The sequence below is a fragment of the Oncorhynchus mykiss genome, chromosome 8, assembly GCF_057628025.1.
Source record: "Oncorhynchus mykiss isolate SJ-2025 chromosome 8, ASM5762802v1, whole genome shotgun sequence".
Taxonomy (NCBI): domain Eukaryota; kingdom Metazoa; phylum Chordata; class Actinopteri; order Salmoniformes; family Salmonidae; genus Oncorhynchus; species Oncorhynchus mykiss.
The window spans coordinates 68,563,713-68,581,198 of NC_143029.1; the positions used below are offsets into that span (position 1 = coordinate 68,563,713).

The window sequence follows — 17,486 nt, forward strand, 5'->3', positions numbered from 1 at the left end:
ACAAATATTTGCTGAATAAAAAAAGGAAATAGTAGCACAATGCAAACAATAATGAGGCTTTATACGAGTATCAGTACCGTGTCAATGTTCAGGAATACGAGGTAGTTGAAGTAATTGAGGTAATACAGTATGCACATGAGGGTAGGGGTAAAAGTGACTAGACAATCAGAATCAGTGGTGGAAAAAGTTGAGTAAAAATAAAGATACCTTAATAGAAAATGACTCAAGTAAAACTAAAATTTACCCAGGAAAATTATACTTAAGTAAAAGTCTAAACGTATTTGGTTTAAATATATACTTAAGTATCAAAAGTAAATGTAATTGCTAAAATATACTTAAGTATCAAAAGTGAAAGTAAAAGTATAAATAATTTCAAATTCCTTATATTAAGCAAACCAGGCACCATTTTCTTTTCTTTCTTAATTTATGGATAGCCAGGGGCACACTCCAACACTCAGAGATTATTTACAAATAAAGCCTGTGTGTTTAGTGAGTCCACCAGATCAGAGTCAGTAGTGATGACCAGGGATGTTCTGTTGATAAGGGCGTAGATTGAACCATTTTCCTGTCCTGCTAAGCATTCAAAATGTAACAAGGACTTTTTGGTGTCAAAAAAAAAGTATAATATTTTCTTAAAGAATGTAGTGAAGTAAAAGCAAAAGTAGTAAAAATATATAGTAAAGTACAGATACCCCAAAAAACTACTTAAGTAGTACTTCAAAGTATTTTTTACTTAAGAACTTTACACCACTGATCAGGAAATAATAAACAGAGTAGCAGAAGCCTGTGTGAAGTGTGAAAATGTGTCTATGTGTGAGTGTGTGGCGTCAATATGTATGTGTGTGTGTGTGTGTGTGTGTGTGTGTGTGCGTGTATAGTCAGTGCAAGAGAGTCCAGTGCAAAACAATTAAGATGAATACATAGTAATGGGGGTCAATGTACATTTTCCGGCTAGGAATTTGATTAACTGTTCAGCAGTCTTATGGCTTAGGGGTAGAAGGTGTTCAGGTGCCTTTTGGTCACTGACTTAGCGCTCCGGTACCGCTCGCCAACAGCCTATGACTTCGGTGGCTGGAGTTTTTGACAGTTTTAGTGCCTTCCTCTGACACAGCCTGGTACCGAGCCATTCTGTTATGCTCTTGTAAAACCTCAGAAAACTTCAGTCAATTTCAAGGTATACAGATATTTTTGTTTTGATTCATTTTCTCTCCAGAATGAGGTGGGGCCTGTTCCAACAAAGATGTCCTAGAATGCATTTTTGATGATACCTGAAGATTAATAAAGTGTAGGAAAACTTCAAAACATTGCATTTCTAATGTTTGTGGTACTGATTTGACAGTCTGGTAAAGGCAGCAAAAACACTTTGATATAAAACATAAAAGCACAAGATATGGGGTGTAATCATTAGTCTAAACAGTCACAAAACAAATTCAGGTAGGTCCCTCCCCATTTTGTAACGTTTGCTTCCGTTTAAGGAAAAGTTTTGCAACAGAATAAGGGTAATTAATATGCCCCTGCTTTGGTGCAGGGACTTCTTTTTTGATTTTTGGGGGGAAATGCCAAGAACAACATGACAAAGGTAAAGTACATGACTAGGGAATCTGCCAGCCAACTTTTCTCCGAAGTGACCTGCTTTGTACTTTATGATTGGCTGACTTGCTTCTCACTGAGCCAATCAGTACACTTTGTAACTTTTCTGTTGTAGGGCCAGATAGGATGTAGGTAAAAGGTCCGACAACAAATCTTGCCAGCACCCCCTTTCCCCTCAGGCAGGCAGGCAGCAGAGGGAGGAGAACAGGCTAAGTCAATATTTATGTCCTGTGAAGTGTCGATGTTCCTGCACGTCCAGGGGAAAAAATCCCCCCTTGTTCCCTTACAGAGTAAACACATTTTTCTACCACGTGACTGACTGACATCTTCTTTGGCTAAAATACTTATTGGTTCTGGTCCAGTCTAGCCAAGGGAGGGGACAGTGATGAATCAGCGGAAACACAGGCTGCCGCTGCAAGCTCAGCAAAGAGATCAGTAGGATAATTCGGTATTTCCCCAAGTCCTAGAAGGAGCATAAATAGATATACAAACATTGAAGAGGATGACATGTTATTAAGTTGTTATCAGTGGAGCAGTCAGGTGACCTAGTGGTTAGAGCTTTGGGATTGCTCATTTGAATCCCCATGCTGAAAAGGTGAGAGAAAAAAATCTGTTTCTGTTTCTCAGGAGAACTTGGGCTATGCAAAAAACAAATTTCCAATACACATGTGGAGTAGGACAAATATGAGCACCCTCCTATTCATTATCGAATCAAATGTGGGTCAGTAACTGGGTAACTTCGTTAAAAAAACTTCGGATTTGACCTTATTTTAACATTCAATCATAAAGAGCACATGTTCAACTTCATTAAAAAAACGAGTTTTCCAATCTCAAGAGTCTAAATTTAAAAACATATACATAGGGAAAGGAGGATACCTAGTCAGATGTACAAATTCATTATCAAATCAAATGTGGATCAGATTTCCGGTCACAACTTGCAGACTTGCTGCTGTGCGTTTTGTTGCTAACCTTACTTTGCTACCTAACAACTTTACGTTTTTTACTTTTAATTACCGTTTATATTTTTAGTTTTTCCCTCACTCAACTTTTTTTTTTCATTCAACTTTTTCACTCCGGACACTTTATCTGGACGTGGTTGGTCAGGCCCTCCACCAGCCGAAGCTAAGTAGTAACATTAACATGACGCCTTCTAATTGCAGTCGTTGTACTCATAATATACAGGAGAACAATCGCCTTATGGCGAGGATAGCTGTGCTGCAAGCCCAGCTTCAGACGCAATCGTTAGGCAAGGGTAATTTCAGTGAAGGAAAGGATGAAACAGTGTCTGTGCCACCAGTAAGTACAGATAGTAGTATAAATCCCCTCGCACACGGGGCACAGTGTCTCCTAACCCCTCCTGTATAAGTCTCCAGTATTTATGCTGTAGTAGTTTGTGTCGGGGGGCTAGGGTCAGTCTGTTATATCTGGAGTATTTCTCCTGTCTTATCCGGTGTCCTATGTGAATTTAAGTATGCTCTCTCTAATTCTCTCTTTCTCTTTCTTTCTTTCTTTCTTTCTTTCTTTCTTTCTTTCTTTCTTTCTTTCTTTCTTTCTTTCTTTCTTTCTTTCTTTCTTTCTCTCTCAGAGGACCTGAGCCCTAGGCCCATGCCTCAGGACTACCTGGCATGATGATTCCTTTCTGTCCCCGTCCACCTGGCCGTGCTGCTGCTCCAGTTTTAACTGTTCTGCCTGCGGCTATGGAACCCTGACCTGTTCACCGGACGTGCTACCTGTCCCAGACCTATTGTTTTCAACTCTCTAGAGACAGCAGGAGCGGTGGCGATACTCTCAATGATCGGCTATGAAAAGCCAACTGAAACTTACTCCTGAGGTGCTGACCTGTTGCACCCTCGACAACTACTGTGATTATTATTATTTGACCATGCTGGTCATTTATGAACATTTGAACATCTTGGCCATGTTCTGTTATAATCTCCACCCGGCACAGCCAGAAGAGGACTGGCCACCCCTCATAGCCTGGTTCCTCTCTAGGTTTCTTCCTAGGTTTTTGGCCTTTCTAGGGAGTTTTTCCTCGCCACCGTGCTTCTACACCTGCATTGCTTGCTGTTTGGGGTTTTAGGCTGGGTTTCTGTACAGCACTTTGAGATATCAGCTGATGTAAGAAAGGCTATATAAATAAATTTGATTTGATTTGATCAGTAACTGGGTAACTTCGTAAAAAACATTGGATTTCACCTCATTTTAACATTCTATCATAAAGAGCACATGTTCAACTTCATTAAAAAACTAGTTTTCCAATCTCAAGAGGCTAAATTTAAATATATATATATATATAGGATACGTATATAAAGGGAAAGGGGGATACCTAGTCAGTTGTACAACTGAAATGTGTATTCTGCATTTAACTCAACCCCTCTGAATCCGAGAGGTGCGGGGGGCTGCCTTAATCGACATCCAAGTCTTCAGCGCCTGGGAAACAGTAGGTTATCTGCCTTGCTCAGGAGCAGAACGGCAGATTTGTATCTTGTCAGCTCAGGGATTCGATCCAGCAACCTTTCGGTTACTGGCCCAACACTCTAACCATCAGGATATTGTATGTTTCTATTAAGTGTCATGTGCCAGGGTTGACTGTTACAGGGTCGACAACTTCATCTTAAATAAGCCAGAAATCCCCCTGTGACAGGGGAAATGGAACCCTGTTGTGTGCAACAGAGAGGGGCAATTGAATGCAAGCCTCACAAAAACAAAAAACAGGGTTGATGTGTTACGCTCGATCCGCTCAGTTTTCCACTACAAAACACCAGAAAATGGACAGAAAGTGTAGAACCAGCTCAACTGCTTTACACTAAGATTTGACTATTAGATACGGATGATCAATACAGAAGTGGTCCGATGAAGCTGATGCTAAGCTACAGGACTGTTTTGCTCGCACAGACTGGAATATATTTCTGGATTCATCCGATGGTATTGAGGAGTTTACCACATCATTCACGTCTTCGTTAATAAGTACATTGACGACGTTGTCCCCAAAGTGACTATAAGTACATATCCAAACAAGAAGTAATGGATTACAGGCAACATCCGCACTGAGCTAAAGGCTAGAGCTTCCGCTTTCAAGGAGCAGGACACTAATCCAGATGCTTATAAGAAATCCCCCTATGTGAGAATGCTGTTCATTGACTTTTATTTTACCTTTATTTAAGGTTAAGTTAAGAACAAATTCTTATTTTCAATGACTGCCTAGGAACAGTGGGTTAACTGCCTGTTCAGGGGCAGAACAACAGATTTGTTTGTACCTTGTCAGCTCGGGGATTTGAACTTGCAACCTTCCGGTTACCAGCCCAATGCTCTAACCACTAGGCTACCCTGCCGCCCCAACAGCTCAGCGTTTAACACCATAGTGCCCTCCAAACTCATCAGTAAGCTAAGGACCCTGGGACTGAACACCTCAATTTGCAACTAGATCCTTGACTTCCTGACGGGCTGCCCTGAGGTGGTGAGGTTAGGCAACAACACATTCGCCTTGCTGACCCTCAACACCAGTGTCCCTTAGGTGTGCATACTCAGTCCCCTCCTGTACTCCCTGTTCACCTCCCACTGTGTGGCCACACACATCTCCAACACCATCATTACATTTGCCAACGACATGACGTGGTAGGCTTGATCACAGACGACAATGAACTAGCCTATAGGGAGGAAGACAAGAGACCTGGCAGTGTGGTGCCAGAACAACAACATCTCTCAACACGGGTAAGACAAAGGAGCTTATCGTGGACTACAGGAACGGAGGGCCGAATACTCCCCCATTCACATCAATGGGCTGTGGTAGAGCGGGTCGAGAGCTTCAAGTTCCTCTGTGTCCACATCACTAAGGGCCTATCATGGTCCAAAAACACCAACACAGTCGTGAAGAGGGCACAACAATGCCTCTTCCCCCTCAGGAAGCTGAAGAAATTTGGAATGGACCTCAGATCCTCTACAAAGTTCTCTGTATCCAACCAAGGAGCTACAGAGGGTATACGGCCCAGTACATCACTGTAGCCGAACTCCATGCCATCCAGGACCTCTATACCAAGCGGTGTCAGAAGGCCATAAAAAGTTGTCAAGATTCCAGCGAAGTCATAGACTGTTCTCTCTGCTACTGCACGGTAAGCAGTTCTGGAGCGCCAAGTCTGGGACCAAAAGGCACATGAACAGCTTCTACCCCCCAAACCATAAGACTGCTGAAAAGTTAATCAAATGGCTACCCTGAAAATGTACATTATGTATTTCTTTATCTTAATTGTTTAGCACCGACTCCCTTGCACTGACTCTATGCACACTCACTAGACTCTACCCACACACTCACACATACTACACTAAAACTCCCACACACACACACACACACACACACACACACACACACACACACACACACACACACACACACACACACACACACACACACACACACACACACACACACACACACACACACACACACACACACACACACACACACACACACACACACACACACACACACACACACACACACACACACACACACACACACACACACACACACACACACACACACACACACACACACACACACACACACACACACACACACATGCTGCTGCTACACTGTTTATTATATGTCCTGATTACCTAGTCTATTTTACCCTACCCACATGTACAAACTGTATTACCTCAACTACCTCGTACCCCGGCACATTGACACGGTACTGATACTGCTTGTATATAGCCTCATTGTTTTTGTGTTAATATTTTATACTTTTTTTAAAGCAAATATTTGTCTTACTTTTTAACTCTGCACTGCTGGGATTGGGCATAAGCGTTTCACTGTAAAGTCTACATCTATTGTATTCGGCGCATGTGACCAATACAATTTGATTTGATTTGATGTTCAATGTTTCTTTTGAAAATATGTAAAAATGAATAGTTTCACCATGCTTTACAATGATGGTAAAAACTTTGAGAAGCGTTAGCGTTAAGGGGCTTAAAGTCAGAGGATGCTTAGAAGAACATGTCAAATTCTGAATTTTGGCACTTTAGCAAGTCTTTATTCGTGTTATAATCTGATTTATTGAATTTTCCATGTGGTCTATGTTAAAAGACACTTCCTTTATTATAAAAGGCTTTTAAAATTCAACATTTGTGCACAGTTTCAACTTAAAATAGCAAAGGGACATGACCAAACTGTGACACTAGGGTAGAGTTGAACATAGCCTCACAGCCTGGGCTTCCGAGGCTAAATTTAACATAATCAAGTCATACAATGTTGAAAGGGAAGTTCAACCTCCAGGTCTGCTACCATGCCAGAGGACAAGGCTGCTTTGTCTGAGGAGCCCTTCATTGATACAATATGTCTAGTCCTATTCTCCACACATGACCTAAGACATGCAAGGAATACCCTCATCCCTCAGACAGAAAACCAGTCTCAGGCATGCAAGCAATACCATCACCCCTCAGAAAACCAGTCTCGTAAGGACACCACATACAATCTATTCCAGCCCTAACAAAGTAAACTCGTCACTCAAAAAATGATTAGCTATGGTCTGTGAAACTATGTTCTTATGGAATGCCAAAGAAATCAGCGTCAACATACAGTAAACAGTAGGCAGCTGCCTGCCACGCTCACATTTGGGCGTGAGAGTAGGTGCACGTGTATGTCCGGTTATACTGGAAGTTTAGTCTTGTTCCCAGGTGTGATATTATCAGCACTGGCACAGGAGGATTATTTTTTTTACAACTCAGTCCTTTACTCCTTTCAGTTTTAAATCTCAAAGTAGCTGGGAAATATTCTGACACCCATTGCGTGAAACAGCAACATGGCCAGCTGTAGCCCAAGACCCAACACTATTCACACCATGCTAACACCATGCAGGTACAGTCCAGATTTAAGCTTACGATCCCAGATTCATCTTGGTTGAAAATTGAAGTCTCCCTTGTGCATGTGCTCGTGAGAAATATTTTAAGACTATTATTCTGGATTCAATTACCGTGATCATGTTCCTGGGCATCAATGTCAGATAATACCCTAGTGTTTTTTTCCTCTCTCAATGTGTTAACTGGAAGTGTCCACCAGAGACCCTTTCCTCAGTCAGCCAGTGTAGGGGGCTTCTAGTTTTGCGCTCAGTGGGCATTTCATGCAATGAGAAGAATTTCAAAGGAACTTGGATGACCTTAGGTTTTCACATCCAAAATGCCCTGGTTCTCCTATACCATCGCATTAGTCCTACATGCCAAATTCTGGCATTTCAGTAAACTGGTTTTGAGACAAGAATCAAAAACAGTCAAGTTTATGGTAAAATAAAGGTTTAAATGTAAAAAACAAACCAGGTTCAGCAAATGCAGCTTCTACCAAATCAGGTGCCATAACAGTATATTAGGACAAAAAAAAAAAGGGATAAAACTCCTTCATAGTCTTACAGGAACGCTACAATTGGCAAGACTGAGCCAAATGTAAAAGACAGTGTTTAGAGCCAGACATCTAAAGAATGTACCAGACAACATGATCCAGGAATGTGTCAAATCTGGAGACAGAAATGTTGCCATTTAAAGACACTGCCTAGTTAGTTAACATTGAAACAGTACATAGTTTAAAAGGCAGGTCAACATACAAAGTACACAAACTAGCCATAGGTTTTATTAAGAAAGTGACACATGCCACCCAGCCCTAGTCTTCAGTGTCAATATGTTCTTTAGAGCATTTCAGTTCAACAGACTGCAGGGAAAGAGACCAAATGAGGACTTAAACAGTTACGTTACAAATACTCCCCACTAGAAAACAACCAACACGAGAGGGGAAAGACAATACCCTGTCAGACACTCTTTCCCTCCCCCCCCCCCCCCCCATATGTTAACACCAGATTTAATTCCATGTTAAGTTGACCAGCCAACTTTAAGCTACATAAAAATGCAAGGTTAGAATCATTTCAGTGGAAAATAAAAAATGACAAATACAGTACTAGTTTGACTTTTCAGCCATTAAAAAAAAAAAAAAAAATGAGGGTGAGGGGGAAGGGGACTAAGTCCAGAGAGCAGTGGATCTCGTTGGGTCTAATAGTCCACAGGTTCATCTCCCTCCTCGCTGAGCAAACAGGTGCGGATCAGAGCCTCCGTCACGGCATACGGGTCGCAGTTGGCCGACGGGCGGCGGTCCTCAAAGTAGCCCTTCTTCTCCTGGCCCACGGTGCGAGGGATGCGGATACTGGCGCCACGGTTGGCTACGCCAGCAGAGAACTCGTGGATGTTGGAGGTTTCATGGTGGCCAGTGAGGCGACGGGCGTTGTCAAGCCCCCCTTTAGGGTCGTAGGCGCGGATGTGGTAGCTATGCCTCCTCCCCAGCCTCTCAATGGACTCCTCAATGGCCCTGAGCAGGAAAGATAATTAAATTAAAACACAGAAAAGTAGACAGGTGGGTCAGCACCATTTGCATTACATAGAGAATATTAAAGTAAGTCTGGCTTAATTCAACATCCAAAAGACATACAGATTGGGTGCTAGTGAACAAACGATGCATGCCAATTTCTCATTAAACCTTGCATGAATGCATCTTGATATGAGCCAGTACTCACTTTAACCCGCCTTCTTCCCGCATCTCTTTGGTGCTGAAATTGGTGTGGCAGCCAGCACCGTTCCAGTTCCCAGGGATAGGCTTGGGGTCAAATGAGGCCACCACGCCAAAGTCCTCACACACCCGGTGGAGGATGAAGCGAGCCACCCAGAGGTGATCACCCATGGTGATGCCTTCACAAGGACCAACCTGGAACTCCCACTAAAAATGGACAAAACAAGTGTTTGAGTGCGTCAGTCTTTTCTATTGGCGGATCCTATGCAATCACAGAAACGCCAAATTTTAAAACAGTATTTGACCTTACCTGTGCAGGCATTACTTCAGCATTGGTGCCACAGATCATGACCCCAGCATACAGACAGGCTCTATAGTGGGCTTCCACAATATCTCTACCATAGGCCTTGTCAGATCCCACTCCACAATAATAGGGACCTATAGAGAAACATGGTTAGATAACAATTCAGATATTAATTCAGATTTAACAAACTAATGCATCTGCTGCGAGAGCAAGTTGTATAAGGTCAGTCAAAGGTCACTATGATAGGTTTTTACCTTGTGGGCCAGGGAAGCCGTTGTTGGGCCAGCCAAATGGGTGTCCATCAGTGCCTAGGATTGTGTACTCTTGCTCCATGCCAAACCAAGGGATCTGGTTCTCAACCAGGTCCATGACTTTCTTACAAGTCAAACGAAGGTTGGTTTCTGTTAAATAAATGTACCCATATTAGACACAAAAGCAAAAAAATTAAAATAAATAAAAGTAACCTTAACAAGACCGAGGCACACCAATAATTCTAGGTTACCTGCAGGCTTGTGGTTGTACTTCAGCACTTCACACAATACCAATTTGTTGGGGTCTTTGCGGAAGGGATCTCTGAACATTGCAGAAGGAATCAAATACATATCACTGTTTGAGCCCTCAGACTGGTAGGTGCTGGAGCCATCAAAGTTCCATTCCGGCAGTTCTATAGAATCAAAGCAAGTTATTTAGTTAACGCATGTCAGTCAAAACAACTAGGCAGGCTACAAAATAAATTATGCCTATAACCCCCAGAACTCAAATGCCAACCAACAAAGAAAAAAGTAAACCCTTCCGTTCTAATTATTACATACCTTCGATGCTCTTGGGCTCCGAATCCAGCGTTCTGGTTTTGCAGCGGAGTCCCTCTCCGGTTCCATCGATCCAGACATACATGACTTGGACTTTGTCTCCCTGAGGGAGTTCCATGTACTGCTGTTTAACAGCCTTACTTAGTTCGGCGCTGGCGGACATAGCCATCTTGTTTGTTATAAAACACCTAAGAAATGACGACGAAAAGACAACAGGCACGATGAGACTACATCAAAGCAGCCGCCTACTTGACCAGCATTGATTTGTTTGAATAAACATGATGTTGCATAACAGCGCGTTCGGAGACAGGGTTGTGTATTGTTCCAAAACGAATCAAAGCACGCACGCGAAGATAGCCATTTTCTTTAGTGTAAATCCATGTCAGAGCTAAAACAGCTGTTAGCACCACTTCAAGTAGAGCAAGTCTGACAAAGATAAGTCAATGTCTGCCATATTGATCACATATTACCATTCCTAGATTGGTAGGCTGTGAACCACCATAATCCATGTTGTACTAATTAACACATTTTCCAACAATAATATTTTATCATCAACCTCCTTTATAACCCAATGAAACTGACTACCTCTTGGGTCTTCTGGGGATTGCAGAAACACCACCCACTAGTCATGGCTACACACTATTGCAATTCTAATATTACATCGCACATTTCCTTCATAATTTACAGAACAATTAACCTAACACAACATCATAGAGAGGATATCAATACATTAGGAAAGACACCACAAACTTCACTTAATCTGACAAAAAAAAATGAGCATTTCCATATCAGGAAAAAGTGACCAAACAAGGTGTCATGTACTTCTCTGGAACGGGAAATAACTTGGCTACAATAGAATAGCTGAAGTAAAAAAAAAAAGGTAGGTTATACTATATCATAAGGAATAAATAGAAAATTACCTGGAAATACGAGAAATTTTAAATAAAATTTAAAGGACTGGCAAGTCCAATATAATGTCAAAAAATATCCCGATAGTTGTTCTCTCATTCTAGCTTCGACTTCTTGTTTCAGTTCAATTTATAACAAGAGAGTTGGAGCTCGGAGTCTTTGATTGGTCAGAGAAAAACACGATTTGTTTATTCCAAAGTGAGTGACAGCACACCCGGCTCGATCATTGGACAGGGTTCGAGTCGCAACGCCCTCTAGTATGGTTAAAAAGCATTGCGTGTCATTTTGTGTGACTGATACAATGTATCCAGTACGGTACAGTTGATACAATAACCAGTGTAGGCTATTTAGTACCTACACCATTACAAAGAGCAGAAAACTTTAGGTTACATAAAGTACTACAATAGATAGAAATATATGCATATTTAAAGCCAATCGAGATTTGATGGGAGATAGACCTAAATTCCATCTCAGGGAAAATAAAACTCCCTCAAAAAGCCTCATAATTTCTGTTGATATAATGATGAGGCTTTTTGAGGGAGTTTAAAAAAAAAAAAGTTGACAGGAGCTATATTCCCAACGCCACCCTGTGGTACAAATAGGCTATTGATGTACTGAGAAACCAATAGTCAAGGCCTATAATTACAAATAACTGAATACCAATTACATTTATCTAGTTTCTCAGCTTAGAAAATATTACATTTGATGAAGAGCCTTCGTATGCTATAGAAATCATTCACATTAGCATTTGTAGGTAAATGTTTCTCATTTCTGGAACATTGATCAAATAAGAGGTCTGCACAATTAATTAACTACTACTACAGGACCTTCATTTCTGTATTATTCTGAAGTAGGCTATATCATAGTCACTGTAGAGTAGCAGAAAAATTCTCGTTGGCCTTGGGGTATTGGTTTTCCATGAGGGGAGAGAAGGATGACTAGACTACAGTAGGCTACAACGTGAGAGATGGTGTCAAGACATTCCAATTTCACTCAACAATGATACATTTGGAACATTTGCCGTTTATGACATCACTTCAAGAATGCAAAACTTGTGAAAAGACTTTGCTGTAAAAAACATTACTAATGGTGTTCCTATAGGCCTAACTTTTATTTCTAAATGGACTATTTAATATGGACTACTTAACTACTTAATCTTACCAGAACGTCATTGATCAGGCCTTTTGTAAGTTTAAGACGACACACATCTCAAATGACACAAAGAACAGGTGTGTAGCTATGACGGATGCACGTTTTAACTCTGTGTGTACTAGCTTAGATAAATCAAATTTGAATTTCAAATGAAAATGTAACATTTAATTTAAGAAAATTGTCTTTCACTTTCTGTGGTCTACTTTTAGGAAGACAATGTGATAAAGCACTTGCGGACCTTATCAAAGATTACAATGTTTTGAATCTCTTCAATACATTTGAATTTGCCAGTATGGACACATTTCTTCAGTTAAATCAGTAGCAACCATGTTGATTCTGTATATCTTGGATGCACTTATTTCTCATGTATATCTTGGCCTAGGTGTTTGGTCAGACTCCGTTATGTGTTCTATCCTAAAACAATTGGTACTTGTGTCCTCAAATTCCATGCATCCAGGTAACCAAAGCATCTTTGACAAGACAATTACTTACTCACACTGATTTATGTTTATAAAACAATCAAATGATCAACAAGATTCCCATATTCAAGCTGATGAGTCAAATTGCTACTGAGTGGCCTGTCATTCATTGCAGGATGTGAGAAGAGGCGGGTTCCTGGTATGACAGATCGTATCGGTTTGTTTACTTCAAAACAGAGAGCTGTATCACTACTACTTTTTGTGTAAAGAGTTCCTGCAGTTTTCGTCATGACAAGCTGAAAGTAAATATGTTTGGAGTAGAAAGTTAAATAGGTTGTCATCTTGACACGTTGCAAGATTGTGCTTTTTTCCTGATTAAAAGAATGTTAGAAAATATTGAATATTCATTAGGCCCTAATCTATGGATTTCACATGACTGGGAAGGGGCACAGGCATGGATGGGCATGGGAGGGCATAGGCCCACCCACTGGTGAGCCAGGCCCAGCCAATCAGAATGATTACTTACTCACAAAAGGGTTTTAATCCAGACAGAAATACTCCTCAAAGTTTCATCAGCTGTCCAGGTGGCTGGTCTCACACGATCCCACAGGTGAAGCCGGATGTGGCGATCCTGGGCCGGCATGGTTACACGTGGTCTGAGGTTGTGAGGCCGGTTGGACGTACTGCCAAATTCTCTAAAACAACATTGGAGTCGGCTTATGGTAGAGAAATTAACATAAAATTATCTGGCAACAGCTCTGGTGGACATTCGTTCAGTCAGCATGCCAATTGCACACTTCCTCAAAACTTGAGACAATTGTGGCATTGTGTTGTGTGACAAAACTGCAGATTTTTAGAGTGGCCTTTTATTGTCCCCAGCACAAGATACACTTGTGTAATGATCATGTGGTTTATTCAGCTTCTTGATATGCCACTCCTGTCAGGTGGATGGATTATCTTGGCAAAGGAGAAATGCTCACTTATAGGGATGTAAACACATTTGTGCACAAAATTTGAGAGAAATAAGCTTTTTCCATACGGACAATTTCTGTGATATTTTATGTCAGCTCATGGAGTATTGGTCCAACACTTTACATGTTGCATTTATATTTTTGTTCAGTGTATTTTGTTTTCTCACCTGTCCATTGTGTTTTTCCCTTGTCAGATGAACTGAAGTGGACATTTGCAGACCAGTGTCTGCTGAAGAGATGCCTGGGCAGTGTGAGAGGGATGAGGTGCTTCTGTTCTTTTGTCAAAGGCACTCATGGTATGTATTTTTATTGTCTCAGATGATTTAGGTTTTAGAAACTACTTCACAATCTTTTATGGCCTTGAAAAGTATACATTTGTGTTCATACAGTTTTTAATCACTTTAGTGCAATTTTCACAAGTATGTGGTACATTTTCACAACTCTTAGTACAAAACTCAAAAGGATTTCCCCAGGTGCATGAACAATGAGAATATTTACCACGATTCCGATGAGAACCTTAGGCCAAATGCTCAAGACAGGCTTGTTGCAAACTAGCTCCTGCTAAACATTGTTTCTTTCATTTCTTTAAGTTGTGAAAAATGTCTTCAATGATCACACATGGGATCAAATTATGGAAATGTGGGGTCAGTTTTAATGGGTAGTGAAAATGTATTGTCTAATGTGAAAACAGTGTAATGTACTGTAATTTATAGTGCCGTAGCATACTACAGTCAAAGGGAACTTTTTAAACATGTATCTTACATTTTTTGCTATTGGAATAATTAGTTGTTAAAATAACTAATTTGAGACAATATCATTATGTTGTGTTTTGGTGAAAAAAAACAATGTGCTTATTATATTTCAATGGTTTTGAATGTAAAACTGGCTGCCTTACAAGTGTTACCAGTTTGGTGTTTTATACTAAGAGTTTTGAAAATTCACCACATACTTGTGAAAATAGTACCAAAGCGATAAAATAAAATAAAAACCTGAGATAAGAAGTTACTGAAATGTATGTGGGAGTAGCCCTTTGTGTGTGTGTGCGTGCATGTCTGCATGGGTGGGTGTGTGTCTCGTGTACCTGAAGGAGAGGAGCGGGTGACGTTCACTGTGAGAGTGCAGTGATCGACTGGCAGCAGGATGAGACAAAGAGAAACCGCTACCAGGCCCTGCTCACTGTCATCAGGACTGTCCACCTCACGGAGGGCTCCAGCATCGTGACCACCTGTTGCATCCCTGCTGGTAACACAGGAGGGTCTGCGTCCCAAATGGCACCTTATCCCTTTATTGTGCACAACCTTTGACCAAAGACCTATGGGCCTTGGTCAAAAGTAATACTTTGAATAGGGTTCCATTTGGGATGTGTACAGGGGTTAGCCTAGTGGCAAGATGGAGGTCAGAAGCAAGAGGAGGAAGTGGGAGCTCAAAGATAAGTACCAGTACTCTTCTCCTCAGAAAGTTGAGTTATTTTACCTTTGGGTCCAGCACTGGCCCCCTCCCAGTCCTGCCCATCCTCCCATCCAAGAGCCTGCCCAGCCTGGGCAGCAAGAGCAGTGATCCCATAATCCCCCCTCACGCCTGTATGGAGACCCCGATCTGCCACCTCCCTTCTGGAAATATGATGCCCTGGATGTACATGGCCAAGCTGGAATTATACCAGGTGGGTGTTAAACCTTTGACTGCAGTATGTGCTTGACCGCAAAGTGATAACATGGACAGTCGTGTATTTTCTATACTTTTTCCTCACCCCTTGATTACAAACTCATGTATACAGTGTCAGTACAAGGTTATCCCTTTCTAGGTTTTTTTTTGTAGGTCCCACCTACAATGCATTTCTGGATAAAGACAAACTAACTTCTAATCTGATTTTTAGAATAGAGGAATTTGGAAACAGCTATGCCAGATCGTCTTGTAGTTTTACTCCTCTGTTTATTTCTCTCAGTTCACTCAGAATGAGGTCACGGGGAAAGTGAGTCGTGGAGTGACAGCGCCCTCTAGTGCTCCCACTGCTCCAGAGCAGCAGGTGAGAACGACGAGGGAGGCTCTGGCTCACTGGCAGGCATGTACTGAGCCTCTCACTGAGGAGACCTGAGCCCTGCTGCCCTTAGAGGACGTCGGGATGGAAGGCTTAGTCCACCTGCACTACAGGAATACCAGTAAGAAAATAATGAGTGCCATTTGGTTGTAGTAGAAGTACTCTATGGACAAAAGTTGTACCGAATAATGCAAGGATGCGACAGAAAGTTGTAATTGTGGATGTTCTCCTCAGATCTGTACGACCTTCCATTTCAAACCTTGGCTTAGAATTACCCCAAGATGGCTGTGGAGGAGATCAGTAAAACTCATAGTCTCCACTGTGACTGGAAGCCAGTACAGGGTATGACAGAAATTACATTAAAACTTTTCCTATCAGATTCAATGATAAGTCAATGAAACATACCATACTGTAAAAATGTGTCCTTTAGAGAAGCCAGTGGTGACATCCACCAGTAGTCCTGTTAAGAAGGACCACAGCTTTGCCCAAAGATAATCCATGTGACCAAGGTATTTAAGGAAGATGAAAAATCCCACCAACCTGGACTTCTTCAAGCGTTACCTGAAGGCCTATGATGCTCATGGAGCTCTGAAGTTCTACCAAGAGGTGGACAAGTTGCAGAACAGACCACCTTCAACAGCATTGTGGCCCGCTTCTTCAGATGATCAGACCTTGGTAACCAGTGGTGGAAAATGTACCCAAATGTCCTACTTGAGTAAAAGTAAACCTACTTTAATAAAAAATGACTCAAATAAAAGTTAAATCACCCATTAAAATACTACTTGAGTAAAAGTCTAAAAGTATTTGGTTTTAAATATACTTAATTTGAAAAGTAAACGTAATTACTAAAATATACTTAAGTATCAAAAGTAAAAGTATGTTTAAATTCCTTTTATTGGGGTGGCAGGTAGCCTAGTGGTTAGAGGATAGGGCCAGTAACCAAAAGGCTGCTAGATCAAATCCCTGAGCTGACAAGGTAAAAAAAATAAAAATTGTCCTTCTGCCCCTGAGCAAGGCAGTTAACTCACTGTTCCCCAGTAGGCTGTCATTGTAAATAAGAATTTGTTCTTAACTGACTTAAATAAAGGTTACATTTTAAAAAAAAATAATTGAGCAAACCAGACAGCACCATTTTCTTGTTTTTTAAATGTATGGGTAGCCAGGGGCACACGCCAACACTCAGTCAATATTTACAAACAAAGCATGTGTGTTTGGAGAGTGCCAGATCAGAGGCAGTGGGAATGACCAGGCATGTTCTCTTGATAAGTACATGAATGGACCATTTTCCTGTCCTGCTAAACATTAAAAATTTAACGAGTACTTTTGGGTGTCAGGCGAATTGTATGGAGTAAAAGAGTACATTATGTTCTTTAAGAGTGTAGTGAACTAATAGTCAAAAATATAAATAGTAAAGTACAGATACCCCAAAAAACTACTTTTTACTTAAGTACTGTACTGTACTGTTGGTAACCACACTGAATAGATAATATAATAGTTTCCCCTCTGACAAGGAAATTCATTTCCTGCCTTATAAATTCATGAATAATCACATTTGAATCAGATTTACTGCAGGCAATGTTGTCACTATGGGCATCACACTCACGCTTAAGATTCCCCTGTGTGCGCTGGAGTTAATGACATGCGCATGCCAATATAGTTAGCCTACTATTTTTAAGCAAGTGTAGGCCTACAACTGCTAAACACTCTCCATTGCTAACAAGTTTCAGTTCTCTTTGTAGATCCAGTATTTTTCTTTT

The 17,486-nt window shown here is 41.1% G+C and overlaps 1 protein-coding gene, 1 long non-coding RNA gene and 1 pseudogene across 2 annotated transcripts; 2 read left to right on the plus strand and 1 right to left on the minus strand.

The window, feature by feature from the left end:
* The first annotated feature begins 1,950 nt into the window (after positions 1–1,950).
* LOC149982088 (uncharacterized) lies at positions 1,951–3,753 on the plus strand. The gene is made up of 2 exons (XR_016482563.1): positions 1,951–2,185; positions 3,176–3,753. It is a non-coding gene; the product is annotated as an uncharacterized LOC149982088 (long non-coding RNA).
* Positions 3,754–7,958: 4,205 nt separating this feature from the next.
* On the minus strand, positions 7,959–11,219 carry gs02 (glutamine synthetase). The gene is given in 7 exon segments (NM_001124314.1): positions 7,959–8,932; positions 9,138–9,337; positions 9,441–9,568; positions 9,689–9,835; positions 9,937–10,098; positions 10,247–10,431; positions 11,164–11,219. Coding segments are annotated over 6 exon segments (1,116 nt in total). The 5' UTR covers positions 10,413–10,431; positions 11,164–11,219; the 3' UTR covers positions 7,959–8,619.
* Positions 11,220–13,931: 2,712 nt separating this feature from the next.
* On the plus strand, positions 13,932–16,645 carry LOC149982089 (regulator of G protein signaling protein-like; annotated as a pseudogene).
* The last annotated feature ends 841 nt before the right edge of the window (positions 16,646–17,486 follow it).